General features: G+C 40.9%; 2 protein-coding genes across 2 annotated transcripts; one reads left to right on the top strand and one right to left on the bottom strand.

Annotated features, from left to right (window-relative positions):
- Positions 1–1,414: 1,414 nt before the first annotated feature.
- On the top strand, positions 1,415–14,940 carry susd5 (sushi domain containing 5). The gene is made up of 5 exons (XM_063898594.1): positions 1,415–1,591; positions 2,842–3,019; positions 7,473–7,582; positions 8,953–9,141; positions 9,968–14,940. Exons 1-5 carry the CDS (start codon positions 1,504–1,506, stop codon positions 11,956–11,958), a joined length of 2,556 nt encoding a protein of 851 aa, XP_063754664.1. The 5' UTR covers positions 1,415–1,503; the 3' UTR covers positions 11,959–14,940.
- A 1,257-nt stretch (positions 14,941–16,197) lies between these two features.
- On the bottom strand, positions 16,198–20,610 carry crtap (cartilage associated protein). Its single transcript, XM_063898558.1, has 7 exons — positions 19,848–20,610; positions 18,620–18,769; positions 18,046–18,217; positions 17,728–17,856; positions 17,497–17,642; positions 17,067–17,150; positions 16,198–16,553 (listed from the first exon to the last, which is right to left on the bottom strand). Exons 1-7 carry the CDS (start codon positions 20,307–20,309, stop codon positions 16,476–16,478), a joined length of 1,221 nt encoding a protein of 406 aa, XP_063754628.1. The 5' UTR covers positions 20,310–20,610; the 3' UTR covers positions 16,198–16,475.
- Positions 20,611–21,205: the final 595 nt, after the last annotated feature.

Below are 21,205 nucleotides of genomic sequence, written 5' to 3'. Positions count from 1 at the left end.
TACAATGTGGATCCTGTATGTACTCGACAATGTGGGGTGGTTATCTTCACCTGCAGATTCACTTAAACAATGGCTGCAAGCTCCAAAAAAAGCTTTCTATCAGCCATGGTGTTACGTCTTTATCTGTCTCACCATATAGGACACACACACACACACACACACACACACACACACACACACACACACATACACACACACACACACACACACACACACACACACACCAATATGTTTAAGTGTGTCATATTCCTGCACATTTAAAGTGGTGATGGTTCAATTAATACAAATAATGTATTTTTGTAGGGACATGGTTTTATATTTTGCCTCTGTTACAGCTTGTGTCTTCTTTCTGTGACACTTTTGTCCACCTTAAACACACACACACACACACACACACACACACACACGCATGCACACACACACTCACTCATTGTTTATCTTGTGTGTCTTTGCAGGTGTTCTCAAACAGCGATGAAGCCCCCATTAACAAGAAGCTCCCCAAAGAGCTTCTTCTTAGGTAAGATTAATAATGATGTACACACACACACACACACACACACACACACACACACACACACACACACACACACACACACACACACACACACACACACACACACACACACACACACACACACACACACACACACACACACACACACACACACACACACACTCATCTTATTAGTCAATGGGTGTTAAATTCCAAACTAACACAGAAATGCACACACTTCTTCACATTTAAAACAATATAACAACTGAATTTACAACAATTCATAACAATCTCTCTCTCTGGAGGAGGATGGTTTATTTATTTTACACACATTTACTAGTATTTATATTTTATACATCTGTATTTTAATCTGTTTTAATGGTTAGTGTTATATGCACTAGGAAATTTTTAATGTTTGTTGATTGTTATGCGTTTACCTGACCAGGCAGGGAATATTTGAACTAAAATCTGGCATATATCTCTTCTTTTATGAGATTGATGTATTTGTATGCACGGTTCCTGTTCAATAAAGACATATAATAATAATAATAATAAAAATAATAATAATAATAATAATAATAATAATAATGATAGTAATAAAAGTTCAGCCAAGGCACGTTGTACAAGGTGGTACTCTCCTTCTATCCCTCACTTTTCCTCTGTAAAGGAGCAGTCCGGCAGTCTATCTCTCTTACCGCCCTTTGCCCAACCTCAAGATTTTGAGCCGTGACGTATTTACTGACAGGGACACGCGAGTTTTCACACCGGTGCTCCATCTGCTTGCGAGGGCGAGTATTTGGGGGAGATAAACTGCGCCTCGCTCTTGAGACGCTCTCACCGTTTTCTTTCCGTTATCACCCGGACCTGTCAACAAGCATACCTGCTCCTCGGTCCACCACAGGACTGCGCTCTCCACCGTCGCTCTGACCTGCTGGACTGTGCACACATAAGTCGTGTGGAAGTTTTTTGGATACGTTTTCCAACATAAAAAAGTGAATTTGAGCCACAAGATGTTGGATCGTTGTAACAAAACTGTTCTACCTTTGTTCTTTGGATGCCTAGCTTTTCTTTTGGGGATCTCTGTTGTAAATGCAGACGGTAAGTTCATATTGTATTCCTTTTCAATAGAGAAAGAACATGATATTGATTTACAACTAGCCATGAATTCATTAAAAACTCAAATTGTGTTCCCACTCATAATTATGAGTTTTTATAGCAATATCCAAGTGGTTTCCAAACATAAAAGTTAGATTATGGTTCAGCACTAACCGTTATTGGCACCTGCCCAAGTTAGTGTCTTGCATCTTGTAGGCTAATAAGTATTTTCCCTCTCAGCGTCAAAATTAACATTTAATCACAATAAAATAATCTGTAAACATTTAGGCTGTGTATACATGAATGTCCAAATAGTCAAATTTAAAATGTTAAATATAAAAGCAAATGTCTTTGTGATTCTGAAACCCAGCTAATGACATGACAACGAGGTGATAATGATGCTCATGTGATGCAGTAAAGTGACCACACCTGTAGCCAATACACATACATAAATCAAACTTGTATGAAACACATTTCCATGTTACGTCACCAAAATATAGCTTACATTATGTTGTGAAATGAATTTGGAACTATCATTTCATGTGATGATATGCTGATACCTTAATTACCAAAGGCATGTGTTGATAAATTGATCATTTATTATTGTTGTAGTCTAATGCAGAACTGTGTCATTGCACATTTAATCAAGCTATTTCAATATCATTCTCAAAATCCATACTTCTGTGTTGCTGCCAGTACCCTTTCACATCAAATAAATCAGACAACCTGCTTCACTTCGAGCAACCTTTCCTATGTATTCCCAATAAATGTAAACCCAACTTAGTGCAATATAATAATAACAATTATATTAATAGTAATGATTTAGCACCTTTCATGCAAGAAATGCAGCATTAGTGCTTGACAATAAAACAAAAGAGACATAGAATGAACATTTAAAAGGTATAGATGAACAATGACTGGGGAATAGGATGGGAAAAAAACACACTTGGGAATAATAGTAACATTTAAGATACAAAAATAAAGCAATAGAAAAATAGATGTAATATGAAACATGTAATGAATAACAAACGTTGGAAAACAAAACTTAGTGAATAATAACACTTGGTTTTTAAAATCAGGACCCATGTTTGCAACATGCACGAACACACAAGTGAACTAAGCATCAAAAGCTCTATATTCTCTTCTACTCTGTTTTTAAATATTCTATATTGGGGTAGATATGTGAATATATAAGGTGAATAAGATTGTATAAGAAGATTTATAGGTTTCCGTCTCGCTCTTTCTCTCCTCAGGTCGAGTGTTCCTGTTGGACCTGAGGAACACCTCGGGCCTGCAGGGCTTCAGAGATGCAGAGGGGGCTTGTGCCGCCCGACATGCCCGTCTGGCCTCAGCAGAGGAGTTGCATCATGCAGTGGAGGAGTGCTTCTTCTCCCCATGCAGCCGCGGGTGGCTCTACGGAGGCACAGTAGGGTAAGAAAATAAGTAATTTTGCGTGAGGGACTTCATTGTTTCAAGGGACATGTAGGGAGACTTGAGATTTCTCAAGATGTCAAAGGTCATATTGGTGTGTGCGCCTCTGTGTGTGTTTGAGCGGCGGTTGAAGGAACGGATGAAAGAGAGAGGAAGCAAAGGCAGCAGCGGCAGTTAAAGAGAGAGTGGGAAGATAGAAGAAGAGAGTGACACATTTCAGGAGGGAAAGAGAAAAAGGGGAGAGAGGAAGAGCGGGAGAAAGACTCCTCTGTTCCTTCCTGGTGAGGGAGGGAATTCTGAGCCGGGGTGTCATGTCGACAACTGCCTCCATTTACACCTCTCATCTCCACAGTAACATGACACACAGCTTTCAGCACCCGGAGACAGAGGCAGACAGACAGGCAGAGAGACAGGAAGACAAACTGTTAGTTTATAGTGAGGTGACGACAGTATGGATATGCTGTTCTCTGGTGGTAATGAGATGATGGTGCTGACGTTACCTACATGGTGGTGGGTTGATTGTGTTGCCTTGGATTCTTCAAAATCAATGTATCGGCAGAGGACTAACTTACTAACTGAAGCCCTGAATTGATTGTTGAAAACATTCTCTAGGACCACATTTCCAAATAAGTGGGAAAAAACAACATAACAGAAAGGAGAAAAAACAAGTGTCAAGTGTTATGCCCATACAGTAAAAAAAATGGCTGTTGTGAAACCCAAACTGAGGGACTCGGGGAAGGCCATCTTGGTACCTATACCATTGTAACTCCTGGATAAAAGAAAAATTAGCACCATTGGTGGGAGACTGGCCAAGGGGACACAGAGAGCTAGTGGCTAACACTCTCAAAGCGTCAACACACCAATAATGTTTTTACTGAAGCTTGAGTATATTTAAAATGCTAGGAAAATAAGCTTTGTGACAATGTGTATTTCTGTTGTAAAGTCGGGCATATGGGAGTCTATAGAGATTAACTCCCTTTTGTAGCGAGCCTCATGTGGTCATTCAATGATGACCTGCAGTTTTTTGCACTTCCTCCTATGCTTCGTTGCTTAGCCCCAGATGTCGCTGCTATGATATGCCACTGACTGATGTAATGACCCACGTAAATATTCTGCTTAGCTTCACCTATCAACGCTTGTAATTATAAATCCATATGTAATGTATCCAGGATCATAATTTATACGATTTTGTATTACAATTAGTTTGGACAGGACACTCATATATATCATCCCATCTACATTGCCTCTTCAAGTAAATGATGACTTATTATGCAAAGACTTGGACAATGAATGAACAGTCCAGTGATATGAAACTGAACCTGCTTCAAAATGGTGTCTAAGGATGACGAATGTCTTGTCGGAGGAAAAGTTGACACATTTTTTTCTTTTGTTACACTCCGTGCTGTCTTGGTGATGGCCAGTGGACATCAGCTTTCACACCCTCTTACCATGTTTCACAGTGTATCACCCATATGTTGGTGTCTGTATAACCCGAGTGTATCCTTTTAACCCACACCTTCTTCTATTCTGTCTTGATCTTGAGCCCCGCCCCAACTCTGAGTGGATAATCAGAGTTTTTTCATATTTTGGAGGAAGTCATGCGCCAAGAGCAAGGTGGTGCACATATTTTGGCTCATAACATTTCATTTCCTTGGATGTACCTTTTTTTATTTTAAGAAATCTAAGAGTCTTAATACAGAGGCAAGTGAAAAATAAAAATTCTAGTGATCAATTATCAAACTTTGATCAAAGGGACAAAAAAAAGGGATTTGCCAGGGTTGTATTTCTTAGTTTCTTAAAATACTCTTATCTGTAGGAGGGAGCTATGAAAACAAGTTATGAAAACAAACATTTTGATAAGAAAATGCGTCTTTGTCTCCTTTTTATGAAATGGCCAGGTGTCATGGTAGTTTATGTTGCAATACTAATTAGTTAAACATACAACCAAAGCATTTAGTAACCTGCCAAAACGTTTTCAAATAAAAAAAAAAAACACTTAAAAAGATTATCCGTTCATAACCTTTTTCCCCTTTTATCTATTCTTGACTCATCAGAATACCAATCTTTTTTTTTCACTTGCCTCCTATGACTTCCGCTAGTAACGCTGTGGTGTTAGTGCCAGTAAACCTTTAGTCCTTGAATTTTTTAGGTCTATTGCATAATACAAAATGCTTCTCAGAGTGACTCTCCTACCTTAACGTTGTCCTCTTACCTGTCAGAGATCTGCTTCCCGGCAACCAAACACAAAAATACCAGCTGACTCATCTACTGACACATATCTGAGTTTTCCCTTTAATTACATGACATTAGTCTACATTGCATTTGGCTGACACTTTTATCCAAACTTACATACATTTATATACTGTAGACATGCCTACTGGAGCAATGTGTTGTTAAAGGGGCCCTATTTGTCAGGGGGAGCAAAGCAGGCAGGACCCAAATGCAGGAAAGTCACAGGGTTAAACAGATACGAGAAACAATACCTTTATTTCAAGGCCATGAGACTAAGCAATACAGATCGGAACACTCCCTGGATTAGACATCCAAAATCGACTAGGATCTAATCACAACTGAAGGACAAACTGAACTTGAAAACTTGAACAGTGATCACAAAGACAAGACACAGGTGGGGAGGGAGGAAAAACACAGGAGCACCAGGTGAACACAAGCAGGTAATCAAAAAAGAGGGGAACACAGAGACAGGAAATAGAACCAGAAATAACTAGGGGAGTGCACGCTTTTCAAAATAAAACCCGGACAATCAGACAAATCGTGACACTATTGTGCTTTTTAGGGTTTTAACTTTCCTGTATTTTGTTACACACACACACACACACACACACACACACACACACACACACACACACACACACACACACACACACACACACACACACACACACACACACACACACACACACACACACACACACACACACACACACAAAGATGCCTGGAGCAAGTTAATGTTAAAACAGTCTGCTTTTTGTCTCTCTCCGAATGTTTTCTTGGCGATTTCGGTTTTGCAGCCTGTTTCTCCCTCAGATTTTTGTCCTTATAAGCTGAAGTTAGCATGGCACAAGCATGCAGCATGACTCACACTACTTCTCTCAGACTTACTGCTCTGCCAGTCAAATTCTTTCCAATTACTGACGCTTTGATTAACTTACTTGCTGCAAACACCCACCCACACATAGACACACACACACACACACACACACACACACACACACACACACACACACACGTATCCCTTTAATGATGCTTGATTGGAAATATTACCGTGCAATATTATGAAAAGTGTACATGTCTAACTTTTAATGATGTTTCTGAAGTTTGAATTTTCTGTCCACATGACGGTGATATGGGAACTTAATTTGATCCGTCTGGAAAGTTCGAGTCAGTCTTATCTGGTTCTTTTGGATGACAAATAGGCTAATGGTGCTATAAACTTCAACGTGGAATCAAAAATAGACTATTTACTCTGCATTTCTTTGCTACTGCTGCTTGTAGGCGTTACTCATTTTGTGTCTGTGGAATGTGTTGTATTAAGTCCCTAATGTTGTGATTGTGCTGTATGAAGTTGGTTGTAACTAAAGGCTCCTACATGGGAACATCTATTAATGACCTTAGTGTGATAATATTGTGTTACGGGCTACAGCTGCTGATACTGCAGCATGTCTGAGCCTTGATGTGTGTTTCTGGACACTGATGTCATTCCGTAATAATATTTGAATAAGAGACAAAGAGCAGTACTGTATATATCTGTTTGCGTATGTCGTCATATTACCCGCATACATATATAAACTAAAGCTGCTGCTTTATGTGTGATACTATTCTACAGAAATGTCCCTTCACTTTTATCAGTAGTGTAATGTTATAATAATATTTGACATCATGAGACTGATAATACTGCTTAAGGTGACGCTAGTTTGTATGCTAAAGGTATTTAATGTAGTGGTTCCCAACCTATTTCTCCAGAGTCTACCATCAGAACGGCGGTGGTCTGCTATAGAAAGATAACAGACTGATGTATTCTGTAATTCACCAATCAGATTAGAGTATTCAGCAACACTGTCTAGAAATGTATTGTTTTTCTTGTGTGTTTTTTTGTGTTTAATCTCAATCTAAAAACTAAATAGTCACTTAAGTTGTCAAATAAAGGGAGTAGATGATTCAACAATTAACCACCTCAAAATGTTAATTAAATACCATAAAATACCACAATGGAGTGTGGAGTCGTTACTTATTACACTCAACCACTTGGGATAAATGCAACCCAAGTATGTATGCATTGCTTGTGGAATGTGATAGTGTATTAAAAGTAAACACACTGGGTTCATTGATAACCACCCTTAAACCTAGATTATTTTAAGCACGTTTAAATGTTTGACTGTTTGGCCATTTGCAATCACATTGTAATTAATGAGTGCTTTTGTGTTTATCTATCTAGGATGATGGTGTGTAACGTTCCGGGCACTACACTGAAAGCAGTGGAAGTGAGAACAGAAAATGCCACAGAGGACTCTGCAAACCTGGATGCCTTCTGTATCAAAGATAGGGGTCAGTAAATCCACCACACACACACACACACACACACACACACACAAATACAATTTGTGTGTGTGTGGTGGTGGTGTGTGAGATATTTACTGAGGTGTGAAGAGTGTGTGTTCTGCGTTCCTTCCATCTTCTACTTTCAACACTCTCCATCCTGCCAGTGTGTGTGTGTGTGTGTGTGTGTGTGTGTGTGTGTGTGTGTGTGTGTGTGTGTGTGTGTGTGTGTGTGTGTGTGTGTGTGTGTGTGTGTGTGTGTGTGTGTGTGTGTGTGTGCGTGTGTGCGTGTGTGTGTGTACAACTTTCCTGAGATATTTACTGAGGTGTGAAGAGTGTGTGTTCTGCGTTCCTTCCATCTTTTACTTTCAAAACTCTCCATCCTGCCAGTGTGTGTGTGTGTGTGTGTGTGTGTGTGTGTGTGTGTGTGTGTGTGTGTGTGTGTGTGTGTGTGTGCTTGCCAGTTCTATGTTTCTACTGAAATCTGTCGTAAAAAAACACTTTTCAGCCTCCTCGTGAATATTTGAGTATGTGAAGGTATTACTTGATCCATGAATTGGCCACACTGGCCTGGATTTTAAATGGGGGGGGGGGGGGTTATAGTTATGAAAGGTGGTATAAGGGACATGCTAGCCCAATTCTTACATGCATTTTTTTTTTTAATTACACACAATTTAATAAATTCTGTTATTTTACTGTATACTGCTGTGCTGTATACTTTTCATTTCAACATTTATTTCAGCTCCACATTTACCCTGTAAAACATTAGGTTAAAAGATGTATTACGGCCGTTGTATAGCTTAGTGGTAAGAGTCCCTTTGCCGTGCGTCATCCCCCTTTGTCTCCCCATTTCTGAACTGCACTATATTAAAGGCACTGGTTGCCCCCCCAAAAAAAGATGTTTTACAGGCTAAACTAAGCTCAAGACTTTAATATATCTGTGAAATTATTTATATTACAATCATATGTACATTATGTAGATGTTAAATGTCCACTTTAGAGCACTTTAAAGACAATAAACAACAATGCATTTTTTTAATAGAGCATTGTTTTACTTTTAGAAAGTAGGATATAATAGAAATAACAACATTTTTATTATTTTTCAAATTAACTGTGTTGCCTCTTTATAATTACCATAAAAAATAAGACCAGAGTCAAGACAATACATAGCCTTTATCTCATTCCAGTAGCATTGTTTGTGGCTTTGTTTGTCAAAATGACATCCACATTTACCACAAAGCCCTTGCTTGCCGCCCCTTGCGTCATTCTAATCTCTTTCTGTTTACAAATGGGATAATGATGCTGTAAAACTGGATAATAATTATAATGAGTCATGTTTCATTAACGCTGCTGTTTAATCCTGTTTGTGTTGTTGACAGATGTGGCGTGTGGTGACCCTCCATCCTTTCCTAACGCTCATCTCCAGGAGCACTCTGGGTATGAGTTGGGAGACGAACTGCTGTACACATGTTTGCCCGGTCATGTCATGCCCAGTGGACGCAGTGCGTTCAGCCTGCTGTGTGACAGCTGTGGAGAGTGGTACGGATTAGTGGAGATTTGTGTCAAAGGTAAGAGGTGTTTATTTTGCAGGAACAGGAAAAAAATAGAGCAAAGCTGGAAACAGAAAGCCCCCCTTTTGTTCGTACTCTTCAAAGCTTGAGCTAGACCTCCTCACTTCTTACTTGTTAGCTTCCAGTGTTGTGAGGTGATCGGGCGGTGACTCTAAAGCTTTTTTTGGAAAACAGAGTCTCACTTGTGAGTTCGAAATGGCTGCAATGACACCTCAGTGTGACATGCCATAGTGTGGCCCGGTTCATAGCAGAGGAAGAAGAGGGCAAGAATTGTCAGTGAAAGCAGAAAGGCAGGCCTGTGTCAATGGTTAGCTCACAGGGTCGTTGTCATGTTTGTGCGCTACAGCAGGAGTTTCTGAACAGTCCCAAAATAGAGTCACGATAATTAAATGTTTTACTTCACTACAATCCCTTGAAAAATATTTATTTTTAATAAAATTGTTCGATACCTTCATCCCGATTAACATGAAATTGCAGGTATAAGAAGATAAGATACAATTTTTATGAAAAAGATAAATATAAAAAGGCTAGTAGAACAGATTGACTCTCATAAACACTTACAATATTAAAACTCTTACATTTGTGAGAAAAAAAAATCTTCTTGAAATACTGCTCTTAAAAACCCTCTGAGATTGCCTCACTTTTAAAAGACAAAATAACTTTCCTTTGGCTGCTGTCCGTCTTGACAAGTGCAATCTGTTAAAAGAGATTTTTTTTCTTGGAGTCTTTTATTCTTGGTTAAATAAAATTAAAAGAAAAAAAGTAAACATAATATTTGATGTAGACTCCTCCCCTGATCAAGTGTTTCCTTGTGTTTCTGTAGATGAGACTGAAAGTCACGTAGACTACGAGGACAAGTTTCCAGATTCCTATGGAGAGGCAAAGCACCACAACGAGAGGCCAGCGGAGGCTCAGGGTGAGGTGTACGAGAAGGTGCACCGAGCTGAATACCAACAGGGGCAAAGGCGTCAGGTGCAACAAGAGACAAGCCTTAATGTCGAAATGGAGGAGGAGCATCAAGACCACCATGGAGTGCCTGAAGTGGAAGAGGAGGTGATCGATACAACATTTGTGGTAGCAGGAGGGGAGAAAGAGGAGGAGCGTGCTGTCGAGGACTTCATAGGACATCCGCAGTGGGAGCAAGAGAGGAGTGATTTGGTCAAGACTGATGAAGCTGCAGCCACAGAAGCACCTGTGTCTCTTCTCTCCCAGAAACACCTCTTCTGGTTCCCCTCTGAGGCCTTCCAGGACGAGGGACGTCCCGCCTCCACCAATCCAGTCACTCCAACCACACAGAGATCCTCAGGCGCTCAATCAGAGGAGAGCAAAGAGCATGACAGTCAAGAAACAAACCACCACCAGCATCCAGTTGATGTTGACGACCATGACGACCTGGACGGCCATGATGACGGTGAGCAGAGTCACCAGGAGGAAGATGACGGCGATGATCATGTGAAGCATTACATTCCAGCTCAGATTGATGACCTGGACAGACGGGATCGCCACAAAGATGCAGACGAGCGTGAAGACCATTATGACATGGGTGAACACGAAGACAACCAGGATCGCGTTCCCTACGGAGGTCAAGAGTACGACGATACTTACGATGAACATGAAAGCTACGAAGAGCATGAAGATGTGACTGGCGATCGAGAGGACCATGATCGAGAACGTCCTGATGAATCTAAAGAACATCCTGACCCTGTTGACAGTGTTGACCAAGAGGAGCATTATGATCCAGAGGAGGAAGATAACGATGATCACCATGACCATGACCACGTTGACCATGACACCGACGACGGTGCACACGATGACCATGATGACCACGATGACCATGATCACCCCGATGACCACCAGGACCATGAACACGATGACCATGAACACCATAGCCATGAACACGAGGACCATGAACACGAGGACCATGAACACGATGACCATGAACACGATGACCATGAACACGATGACCATGAACACAACAGCCATGAACACGACGACCATGAACATGATGACAATGACAGCCACGAAGATGACAATGACAGTCACCAGCGTGTGATCTTTTCTCAAGAGACGGATATAAAACAGAACGTTACAGCAGAAGAAGAGGCCCCTACAGACGACACCTGGCTGGATGGCTACCCTGTCCACCTGGAGGATACAGAGAAAGGCGACTCCACAACGGAAAAGGTGAGACCGGAGGATACAGCCAAGGGGACAGATGTGAGGACAACTGACAGACCTAATGAGGTAGAAGTTGGTAGACCCGTCCCTTACACCAGCTTACCAGATATGCCTGAGTCTCACACCACGGAGCCTGCTTTAGCTCAGGGAGGAGTGGAGAAAATGTTGCCAGGCTTCATCCCCACCGCAGCTCCCTCACAGCCCTCTGATTCCCCCTCACACTCAGACACCCTGGACTACGACACCCAACAGGCAGCTCCGACCCACTCCTGGCAGGACGACCTCTCCCAGCACCCCTTCCTGGATCATGGCCCAGTTCCCCCGATGCAAGACAGCGAAAGCGGTGTTACGGAAGAGCACACCATACACATCCTGCCAGGGGAGACTGGCGAGAGGGGCGATGCAGAGGGAGAGATGGGAGAGGCAATCTGTACGGGCGAGAACTGCCCTCCAAGCTCCTCAAGCCGAGGTCCCACGGTCGCCGCCATAATCGTGGCGGTGTGTGCGATCGCCACGGCGGTGATCGTTGGGGTGTGGTGCTACTGCCACAAACAGAAGAAGAGCTCAATGTACCAGATGAACGGGAAGGGCCAGAGCAGACAGGGCCAACAGATAGAGATGCAGCAAAAAGTGTAAAAGCGACAGATGATAGAGGGCAGAGACATTTTGGAGGGAGGGGAAAATTCAGAGGAATTTGAGAAGGAATCACAGCCCTTCCTCTTGCTAGAAACTAATCAATAATTGAAGATTTTGGATAGGTATGAAGAAATGAGCCCATGTTTTGAAGAGCAAAACCTCACCTGTGTATAGCATAAATATTGAGCAAAGCAGTAAGAACTGATGTTTAACACAGGGAGAGATGGGAAACCTGAGTGAAACAAGATCAGTTTAAAGGATTTTTACCTATCTTTGATGTACCTACCCAATATTTTCAAAGCTCTGACATCTAGCTGGATAAGTGGAGAGGGGCTGGACTCAACTCCAAGAACTGAAAAAGGATATTATAAGGGAATAACCATGTAGGAAAACCACAAGAAGGCATGCCTGCCCGCCTGAATATATGAACTGAGACTTCAGCCTCTTGGACATTGTGGTTAAAGGTTCTCTGTGTTCAATTTCTGTTGACTTCATTGATGTTTTTGTTAATTCAGCTGCGTGTTTCCAGATTTTTCCAAATCCCAATCTTTTTCTGATTGCCTAAGAATTGTGTTGGAAGAAATAACAACTTTATTCCACTTGTTATTCAATGGCAAGAGCGCTGAATATCAATTCAGCAGATTTGGGCAGGTAGTCCCAAAGTAGACCAGGTCGTTGTGTTACCAGTAAGAACAAAAAGGAGGATGATAGTTAGAAAAAATTGAGAGGGTAGAGGGAGCGGTTTAGAGGAAAAGGTTTGAGAAAGTAAGATGGCGGGGGAAATATTTTAAGATCTTCCTGCCTCTGTTGGTTTTGACTAGGGGCTGCTGAAGGATGAAGAGCGGCAGGCCATCCAGATTGCAGAGTTAGCCCCATGGTGTGTGTGTGTGTGTGTGTGTGTGTGTGTGTGTGTGTGTGTGTGTGTGTGTGTGTGTGTGTGTGTGTGTGTGTGTGTGTGTGTGTGTGTGTGTGTGTGTGTGTGTGTGTGTGTGTGTCTGTGTCTGTGTGTCTGTGTGTCTGTGTGTCTCAGGTCCGTGCAATCTGCCAATCAGCGGTATGTGTGTTTGCCGACGGCAAAACAGAGATAAAACATTTAGTTGCTTCCATGGTAACAGAGGACACCTAAAATCATAAACCCCCATGTTTTAGTTGTCATTTTTTTGAGGACCGGTGTAAAGGATTTAGTACCATCTAGTGCGGAGGTTGAAGAGTGCAACTAAATATCCCTCTGTTCACCCTTCCCTTTTCCAAAAAAGTCTTAGAACTTAAAGTTAAAGGCCCTCTCTAGAGCTGGAATCTGGTTTCTCCGTTCTGGGCTACTGTTGAAACATGGTGGTGCAACTTGGCGGACTCTGTGGTAGAGGTTCAGCTCCCTATCTAGGTGTGAACAAGCCCCGAGGAAGTGTGCCGGCCGTTGAAGCAAATTCTTGCTGTGGCTTAACAGTGGTACTACATTCCTTTATATTCTGTGGCGTCAATTTGGCTCCAATAGACTTTTTCTTATTTTAAATTGGAAAAGACAGGATCCCCTATCCGGTCAAATGATAAAGAGGCGGGGGTTAAGGAAAAAACTCATGTGTGCATGCTCTATGGGCCAAAGTCCCCGGATGAAGCGGGTACTTTTTCAAACTACAGTCACTCCATTTTTGGCTTCATGCGAATATCATATCATACACGTTGATCCTTAGAGGGTAATAGCATACTTTTTATGACAGTTTTGTGAAAATGTGTTTAAATTTAAAAAAGGTAGGCCTATGACTTTGGGTTAATATGGGTTATTAACAGGCCCATGTAATATCTTTCATATGATAGTCAATATTCTTCATTACATAAATGTAATATACTTTCATACTCGTGCTCATTATGTTTGTCAAGATAAAAACAGAACAAGGGGTTTAAGAGGGTTTTCTCGACTGGACGTTTATTAACCGCTGTTTCATTTTCAAATATTTTGGACTTCAGAAAATGTGCGCTATGAGCTAATTTAGTTTAGTACAGACATTTGGTTAACTATCCATTCATAGTTCAGCCTTTCACAGTGTACTCTAGCTGCATGAATCAGTGATATTTTTTTCTTGCTGTTTCGTACTGTGCCAAACACTTAAGAGCAAAGGTCAAACGTAAAAATAAGATAGCTGATAAAAAGTTGCAATATAAAGACTTTGAATAGCATTACCAGGCTTTGAACTTCGATATTAGAGTTTGTATTTCTGGTGATGTATAAACACTACAAAATACTTACTTGGGAATCCCTTACATAGAAGGTACTTGTAATAAATGTCAAAGGTAGGTGACAAAGCACTTCTTGGTGTCATCTGTCATAAAGAATCATACATTTTCCACCATGTCTCACCTGATTTCTGAAAGGTACTATTTAGTAACATGTTTAGTTATAAAATAAAGATTTGTTTGTTTAAGGAAGTAAATACCCACTATTGTTGATTTCATAAAAAATATTTTTCTTTTTTTTGTTTCTGTGTTTTGGTATCGGAATTGATTTATTAATGTTCTAATGATGCGAGTGCAAGGGGAAGAAATTACCTACTGTCTGTGTGTTTCTGTAAATATGAATCCATACTAAAATAACTTTTTAAACACTACACTCTTTACTAGTACTAGTTCATTACAATAAACATGTCTATACTCTTCTGGCCTTTATCTTACCTAGATAAAGCTGTTTGAAAAGTCCTTGCAATATCATGGATTGTAGATTATCTAGCCATGACCTGTCTGGTCACACATTTTGCATATGTTCAATTAGAATACTAGCATTCATCAAGACTGGCAGATGCAGAGAGTTGTGATGCAAAAGCCACAAATTCCATAAAAAAATTAAAGGGTGTTTCTCTCATTCACATGATGCTAATATTTGTTCATGTTTCTTCTTCATCTCAAACAGCCTGATGTGTGTGATGTCAGGATGAAATGTGTACTGTAAGTGTGTTCTCTAAGTCACAATAAACTCCTAAACATGTGGTTTTATTTGTTGGTGTCTATTTTTATGTGTGCATGATGGTCATGGTGTAGATCTCAAATAGCATGGTCCATTGTTCATTGTCTGACAAAAGTTGTGTATGTGAAAGAGACCGACTTAGTTGTATGAAGGTGTGACTTTGACCTTTGACCTTCACTCCTTTAATCTTAACTTTTAGACAAGGGTCCTCTTCCCGCCATTTATGCCCACTTTCCTATGATGTGTTCCAGAAAAGTAAAAAAAAAACCTAGCAGTATGTTTCAAGAGAAGAAGGCAGCTAATAGGAAGTCATTGGTAAAGGAGAAGTGGAGGTAATAAAAGAGATGGGTGGATACAGGCAGCAGAGGAACGCAGATTCACAGAGGGATACAGTAATACAGCGAGAATGTTCCCCTGTGGGTTTTTAACATCGATGTGTGATAAACTGCACAGAGACTCAATGTTCAAACATTATTAAACAACTCAGTGTTTTCTCTGCATGCCGCTCTGCTCAGCAGGAGGACCCTTGCAAACATCCTGCTGTATTAAGACTCCATTCAAAAATGATTAGACTGTAACAGTATTATTTACTTGATGAATTGAGTCATAATTTTTCTAGCAAAAGTAAAAATGGACAGTTGATTATTAAAAGAAAAGTCTGAACACATGAACTTGTGCTTAAGGATGTTGTGCAGAGCATATTTGGCTATTTTCCTGACATTTAATTTACCCAACAATTAACGTATAAAGCGGACACCCAGAGATTAAAACAGTGTTAAAGGTGCCCCATTATGCTAATTTTCAAGTTTCATATTTGTATTTTTTGCCTCTACTGTTTCCATGCTTTAATGTTCAAAACAGGTATTTATTTTTCTCATACTGCCTGTGCTGCAGCACCTCTTTTCACCCTCTGTCTGAAACCAGAGCCCAGTGTGCTCTGATTAGTTAGCTTATGGTTGGTCAACCGCTTAGAAACATCCCACCCCTTAGCCTATTACGTACAATGTTTTGGAGCGCTAGCCAATAGTAGTGCAAGGGTTAGGTAGTGATGTCACCATGTTACAGTGGTAAACAAAGGAGTCAAATGGAGGCGTTTCAGGCAGGGGGGAGAGAAACTCCCTCTGGAGGGAACTTGCAGACTATCTACATGCACAAAAACCTATAAAACACACTAAAGGAAAGAGAAAACCCCAAAAAGCATAATAAGGCCCCTTTCCTTCATATATCAACCAGACCATGAAAACAGCATCTGTAGTATTACAACAAAAATACTGATGTTTGGCAAGTTATATTATCCTTTTATTGTAAAAATGACAATTTTTGACAGACAACATACATGATTCACAGTGGAGGAACGGATCCATAAAACAGTGAGTAAAAACTATTAATATCTCTATTATCATCATTGTCTTTAAATCATGTAGCCACTGTCCATACCGCTGAACTGGATGTTTAGTGCATAAAGAAAAATCTCAGGATGTGGTTAACACAGTGATGAATCAGAGCCCCTTGCAAAACAAAATAAATACAAACTTGCGGGTGCGGTTTTGTTTTGTTGAGGGTTTCAGATTTTAGGCGGAGTTGCCAGTTTGGGTTCTTCCACAACGTCCAGGAATTGATCAATAAAATCAAACACCTCTCCCTGCAGACACACACATAAGAAAGAAAGAAGAAAATCCACTCAGAAGGGTCTGTTTGAAGGGCATTAGCATAATTCCTCACTCACACAGTTCTCATACCTGGCATTACTAAACAGATTACAGTGAATAACGGAATGGTGTTTAACGCATAAAGCATGTAATCCTGGTTTATGTGGGTTTGCCCTAATGGCCAAAGTCCTTGTGCTGCATCATAATAATTTAAAGAAGAGCCAGTGTCATGCTGCCACCGCCTGGCTGTCTGTAACACTGCAGCACGATGAAAACAGGGTCCACACTGTACTGCAGGGTGTCATGTGACCAGACAGGAGGATCCCAGGTTTTTCCATAAGTTACATGAGGACAAAGCCTCATCCAAACTATCACTGATTTCACGCAAATCATACAGGTCTTTTTTTCAAGCTGTGTCCCTTTCAGTTGAATACAGATACTAGCTTGAGGACTCCTGCTGTGGTGCACTAACACATAGAAATATGCAGCTGAACAAAGGCACTCACCTCGTCGTCGCTAACCAGGCGCTGCTTGGAAAACTCCAACATCCCTAGCTGCATGGTGGTCTGATTGTGGTACCGCAGCGCCTCCTGTAGCACACACACAGGAGCACAGCAGGGAAAATGTGTGTTGTAGTGAACCAAAGGCATAACAATGACAAAGAATGTCCATCTTCCATTTTAGTACAGATTAAATAATAAAATATAACATGTTAATTAGTAAGCTTCAGAAACAATCCCCTCATTGACTGAAATTTAGTAGGAGAAAGCCAGGGGGGTCCATTACATAGGACCCCTAGGTTTGGTCTGTTCAGCAATTGATCCATGCTGAAATCTCACTAATTGCAGGTATATCTTGTTTGCTTGATCTGTGTTTAACCAACTAGACCTATAGGAACTGGTGGAAAAAAGATCTGAAGTCATTAATATTTCTTACTGATCTAGGGAGGAAGTCCTCCTCTGTGAGTTCCCACTGGCTCTTGTGGTACTGGTAATAGGCCACGTTATTCTTCATCACTTCATCCTTGGGGTCAAAGAGCATGTAGCTGGCTGCACATGGTACCGCGTTCTTCAAGTCCTTCACTGGAGACACAACAATTACAAAGCTTTAACCAGGGCTTTTCATTATAATTCAGACAGTAGTATTAGGAAACAACATGCTTCTCACATTTGTAATAAGCAAACTGCAGGTAGTGGTACATGGTGGCCACAAAGTTATCAACAACGAAGCCCCCTACGACAGGCGTCAGGTCACTTTCACATCTCACTTTCCTCTCGAGGACCTCAATGTAGTGATCTGTAGAGAAATGAATAACAATCAGATCAATATGCTAAGAAATAAAGATTAAACCTAGCCATAACAGGAACCATGTTGAAGAAAGGGTTAATTCTATAACAAAAAGAAGACAAAAGGGGGAATTTATATAGAAATAATGTAAATAGATGGACAGAGCAGGAGGATCGAAGGCTCTGCAGGTGAACTGACCAGCTATGGAGGGGTAGAAGTCTTTAAAGTCTTTGACGTCCCTGGGACCCTCGGACGCAGCCAGACACTCGTCATAGACCTTGAAAAAGTCCCGCAGAGCCAGCTCCATGTCTGACACTGAAGTACGGTAGTTTTCTCCATTATACGCCCGTACCGCACGCACAAACAGTGTCTGCAATAACACAAAGAATGGAAATAATGTTTGTTTTGAGTATCACAAAAAAATACATTTGAGATGGGTTCTGTGACTGTGAGACTGATTAGAGCTCTTGCACTTTGGAACTAACTGCCTGCAGAAATTAGGCTTGCAAAATAAGTTTAATCTTTTGAATCCTTTCCAAAAAAACACACTATGCTGACTTGCTTTTCTGCAAATCGCTCCCAATCCATTTGAAATGTTGAACATTTTTGCTAAGGTTATTTATCGCTGTTTGTTGTTTGTGTATAGATGCATCTTTTTTAACTCATATACATTTTATTTTGTTATTTGTGCTGTTTTTCAGTTCTATTGTAAAGCCCCTTGTTTTAACCTGGTTTTAAAGTTATATACAAACGAAAGATTTTATTATTATACCTCATAGGATTTGGTCTCCAGATCTTTGAGGTGTTCCTCAGCTCCGGGCATACTCTTGTAGTAGGCCATGTTCCTCTGCATCATCTCATCATCGGGGTGTTTCAGCAGGAAAGTGTGTGCGGCAGACACTGCCTTGGCCAGGTTGTCAGACTGGCAGGAATAAAACAAAAGAACAGTGTAAAGCAGATATATTGATTGATCATGAGCGGGGGAAATATCATAAATGCAAAGCTAACATGATACTGTAGAAAACGGATACTGTATGCGTGTCAGAGAAGTTACCAAGGACTTGATACCCGATAAGTCGCCAATAAATCATAACTGAATAAATCTGAATCCGGGATCTCTTCAAATGAATCAGTTTTTGTAAATGATCAGGTCATGTAAAGTCTGTTTGGTTGTTGAGAAAAGATAAGAATAGTATTAATCTAAAACTGGGGAAATGTTCTTGAATGTTCAAAAATTAAACAAGTAATGAATGATAAATAAATAGAAAAAAGATAAAAACAAGACAGGAATACATGTAAAATAGCACTGTTATATACACTGTTTACCCCTTTCATTCTATATCACCTTTCCTTTTCATTTGTTAAACCTTTGTACTGATGTACGTTCAAATTAAACAATAAACAACACAAGAATCTAAGTCTTAATGGGATTATAAATATAACCTTTGACCCTAAATGAACTGTGATTAATAAACTATCCTATATCAAAACTAGGTTAAGATATTAACAGAGATTGTGGTATTTGGTGTTTTAACTTGGGTCTTATGTCACAAGGGGTTTTCATTTTACATTTAGTGTTTTTATTTATGTTTAATAATTTGATTCTGTATGATTGTATCTCTTTGACTGTGTAAGCCTTGTGGCTGGTGTCTTTGAGAATAAGGTGCTTATTCAAAAAACTTTGCTTGCTTGCTAGATCTCTTGTAGGGGTGATGATCATTAAAATGTATTTATTAGTCTTTGTTTACATCCTAATAAGAATGACGACAAAAATCACTAGCATTCAGATGTGAAAGAGCAGGACCTCCCCTCTCTTGCAGAGCAGACCCCCCTGTGTATCCGTGGCACGTAAGTGACGTCAGAACACGTTTCAGGAAAAAACACAGTGACGTTATAATAGAAAGTGTGGATGCACTGAACACCATCCTCACCATGGTTAACAAACAGTAATACAAGTACCATGTGTGAATGACTGTGACCCTATTTAACACATTTCTTACTTTGAAGTAGGCGAACTGCAGGTATTTGTACGGCTCTCTCCTCTCAAACTCTTCTATGGTCTCCCGACTGGGCATGGTCTGCCTGAAAGCTGGCAGCCCTTGTTTGCAGCGCTTCAGGCACTGCGCCCTCTTCATAACGTTACCAAACGCCCGCAGCTCTGCAAACTCCGCAAACTTCTGCTCGTCGTCCAGCCTGACCGAGCTGCAGTTGAGGTTGCAAAAGGCCTCGCTGTCTCGCAGCAGTCGGTAGAGCCGCAGAGACACCTCCATGTACTCCACCGTCTCCTTCCACTTCTCTCCCGTGTATTGGTCCAGCGCGTATTTGTAAGCGGACTCAAGGGGCATCAGCTCGTGCCTGGGGAAACTTCTGAAGCTGTACTTTTCATACTGAGAGTTCACCACAGAGAGGAAAAATGCCAGTAAAAGGGCCGAGAAGACTTGGGAAGAAGTGGAGGATGCCATTTTTAAGTTTGGAAGCTTAAATGGTGGGCTGGGGTGAACCAGGAGAGCGTGCGTGGGTCTCTAGGACCGCCTCAAGTTCCACCACGTATCCGGACACAGCCTCCCCACCCCCGGGCTCGAGGCTGGCTGGAGCTGCTCCTCCCACTAGATCACAAGTAAATCACTGCTGCTGTTCTGTCCTTTTACATTACAAGTACAACCCTGGCAGAGAGTAGAGCTTTTATGTAATAACATCACAACTGAGGGGGACGTTCCTGTACTTTTTAGACAGCAAAGTTATAATGCATTTTTTTTAAAGTTATGACTGACAAAGAGCATACAATGAAATACAGCTCTTTAAAGTATAACATTGTTTGCTCTCGGTCACTAATTGAACCCCCTATGGGTGCAAGGCCCCTCCCACTGCCACGTAGAGACATTCCTGCCTGCTCTGCACCCCCTTTAAATTCCTTTAACCCCAGCAACACAACAAGATAAAACAAATCAAAACCATCTAAAGGCAAATGTTGTGTTCAGCTTTTTATTACACTGTAACTGCATGCATAGAGGCGTGTCCAGATGTGTTCGTTATTGTGGATCCAAAGTGGGGTTGTGTCTGCAGCTGTATATGAAGACCCCTTCGTTACCACGTTGACACATATATCAGAGGCTGCACTGCGCAAGAGCAATACGTGGTGCCCAAAAACTATCCCATTCAATGCTGAATTGCATCAAGTAAGCCAGAACGAAGCAGGGTGTGACAAGAAATACACAGTGCCATTTCAAAGTAAAAGCTTAGAACATCTGTCAAATATAGGATTGCATTAGTTTGCGTCTTACACAGACATATGATCATATATAGAACTTAACTTTAAACATACAGTTTATTAAAAATACATAGTCTAGAGGCGACCAGT

The sequence above is a fragment of the Eleginops maclovinus genome, chromosome 13 (assembly GCF_036324505.1).
Source record: "Eleginops maclovinus isolate JMC-PN-2008 ecotype Puerto Natales chromosome 13, JC_Emac_rtc_rv5, whole genome shotgun sequence".
Taxonomy (NCBI): domain Eukaryota; kingdom Metazoa; phylum Chordata; class Actinopteri; order Perciformes; family Eleginopidae; genus Eleginops; species Eleginops maclovinus.
This window is presented reverse-complemented; position numbering and strand designations above follow the sequence as displayed.